Source organism: Mandrillus leucophaeus, unplaced genomic scaffold, assembly GCF_000951045.1.
Source record: "Mandrillus leucophaeus isolate KB7577 unplaced genomic scaffold, Mleu.le_1.0 Scaffold70, whole genome shotgun sequence".
Lineage (NCBI taxonomy): Eukaryota > Metazoa > Chordata > Mammalia > Primates > Cercopithecidae > Mandrillus > Mandrillus leucophaeus.
The window spans coordinates 3,506,882-3,509,059 of NW_012107586.1; the positions used below are offsets into that span (position 1 = coordinate 3,506,882).

Consider the following 2,178-nt stretch of genomic DNA (forward strand, 5'->3'; position numbering starts at 1 on the left):
GATGGGTTTCACTGTGTTAGCCAGGATGGTCTCGATCTCCTGACCTCATGATCTGCCCGCCTCGGCCTCCCAAAGTGCTGGGATTACAGGTGTGAGCAACTGCGCCTGGCCTCAATTTCTTGATTCTAAAATTCAATAGTTTAGTAAATTGATATAGCTCCAATTTGGTGGCATGAACACATAATGAGTAGGTACTAAATGGCAAACCACCATAAAAAGCTTTTATTTTACAAGAATACGGTGTCAAATGGAGACACTAATTAAAGGAAGCACTGCTACGCCTTCATTTTCTGATGTTTTTAATGTGTCATATTTAAGTCGAAAAAATTCAAGTTTGTCAACTATAAAATATAAGTAATAGTAAAATGTTGAAGATGACAGAACTAAAGACTAATGTAATAGTGGAGAACTCATTTTAAGCAACAGATTTTTTCCTAAAAAGATGGCTGTAGGGCCAGGCAGTGGCTCACGCCTGTAATCCCAGCACTTTGGGAGGCCAAGGAAGATCAATCGCTTGGGCCCAGGAGTTCGATAACAGCCTGGGCAACATATTGGAATCTTGCTACTGTACTTCAACCTGGGTGACAGAGGGAGATACTGTCTCAAAAGAATAAGAAAAAGAAAGAAAAAAGAAACGAAAAGAAAAAGCGCCTGTAAAGGCATTAAAAGAAAAAAAAAACCCACTATTTTAAATGAAAGGGGTTAGAGGGGGCAGAGGAACCTGATCATACCATGTGATTTTTTTACAGGACTCATTTTCCACAGCAAGAGTAAAACTTCAGAATAATTTTCATAAACAGGCAAGTGTCTAAGATTTATGCAACAAGGTAACTTTTCGCAACTGTAATTTAAATTCTCCTCCCTGGTGGAGGTTGCAGTGAGCTGAGATCAGGCCACTGCACTCCAGCCTAGGTGTCAGAGCAAGACTCCATCTAAAAAAAAAAAAGAAAAAAACAAAAAACCTGCTCCTTTTTCTAATTGTATTCTTTTGTGGAATCTACATATAAGATCAAGTCATCTGCAAACACAAGTAATTTTACTTCTTCCTATCCAATCTGGATGCCTGTTATTTCCTTTTCTTGCCTAAAGGCTCTGGCTGAGACTTCTAGTACTATGTTAAATAGAAGTGGCAAGAGCAGGTATTCCTGCCTTGCTAATGATCTTAGAGGAAACATTTCCAGTTTTTCACCCCTAAGTATGATGTTAACTTTAAGTTTTCGCATATGACCTTTATTGCGCTAAGTCGTTTCCTTCTACTCCTAGTTTGTTGAGTGTTTTTATCATGAAAGAGTGTTGGATTTTGTCAATGTTTTCATCTGCAACAATATAGATGATCATGTGGTTTTCATCCTTCATTCTGTCAAGAATGATGTATTACATAGATTGATTTTCATATAGTGAGCTATCTTTGAATTTCAGGAATAAATCCTACTTGTTCATAATGTATAATCCTTTTAATATGCTAATGAATTCAATTGAATACTGGCCTGTAGTCTAGTCATATTCTTGTAAAACTACTAATGTTAGACCCTGAGATGATTTGTACTCACCTGCAGGAAGTCTGTTTTGATGGACTGCATCTAGAAACAACCTCATTTCCTCTGCATCCTTAATTGGTACTTTGTCAATAGACAAGAAGCTGTTATCTTGTAGAGTTAACATTAGGCGGCTTTGTTTTGCTCCACTGGGTCGAAGCACCACATTTTTAATGTTATGACTTAGCTAATCCAGACAAAAGGAAAATTATCATAAAAAATGTATGATAACTAAGTATAACAATCTGTATAATAAACACAAAACTTTATACTTTCCAAGCTACATTTATCACTCTTCCCCACAGTAATTTAATTTTTTTCAACCAAAAGAAGTTCCCATTTCTTGATACATTTAAATTAAAGATTTACCTTTTAGAGATGCAAACACATGCAATAAGCCCTTAATTATACAGCGATCTTGCGCCAAGGGTAATAGAGAAGGAAAAATAAAGAATTTTTTTTAAAAAAGCCCTTAGTGAATGTTGTCAATAGGTTCTTGGTACTAACTGGCAAACAACCATGAAAACTTTTTATTTTATAAGAATAGTGTGTCGGCCGGGCGCGGTGGCTCAAGCCTGTAATCCCAGCACTTTGGGAGGCCGAGATGGGCGGATCACGAGGTCAGGAGATCGAGACCATCCTG

General features: G+C 37.2%; 1 protein-coding gene across 1 annotated transcript in view; it reads right to left on the reverse strand.

Annotated features, from left to right (window-relative positions):
* The window catches only part of USP37 (ubiquitin specific peptidase 37), a 126,383-nt gene that overhangs the window by 118,987 nt on the left and 5,218 nt on the right, over positions 1-2,178 (reverse strand). Inside the window, exon 2 of the mRNA XM_011964598.1 lies at positions 1,551-1,722. Coding sequence (XP_011819988.1) covers positions 1,551-1,722 — 172 coding nt within the window. The remainder of the gene's footprint in view (positions 1-1,550; positions 1,723-2,178) is intronic.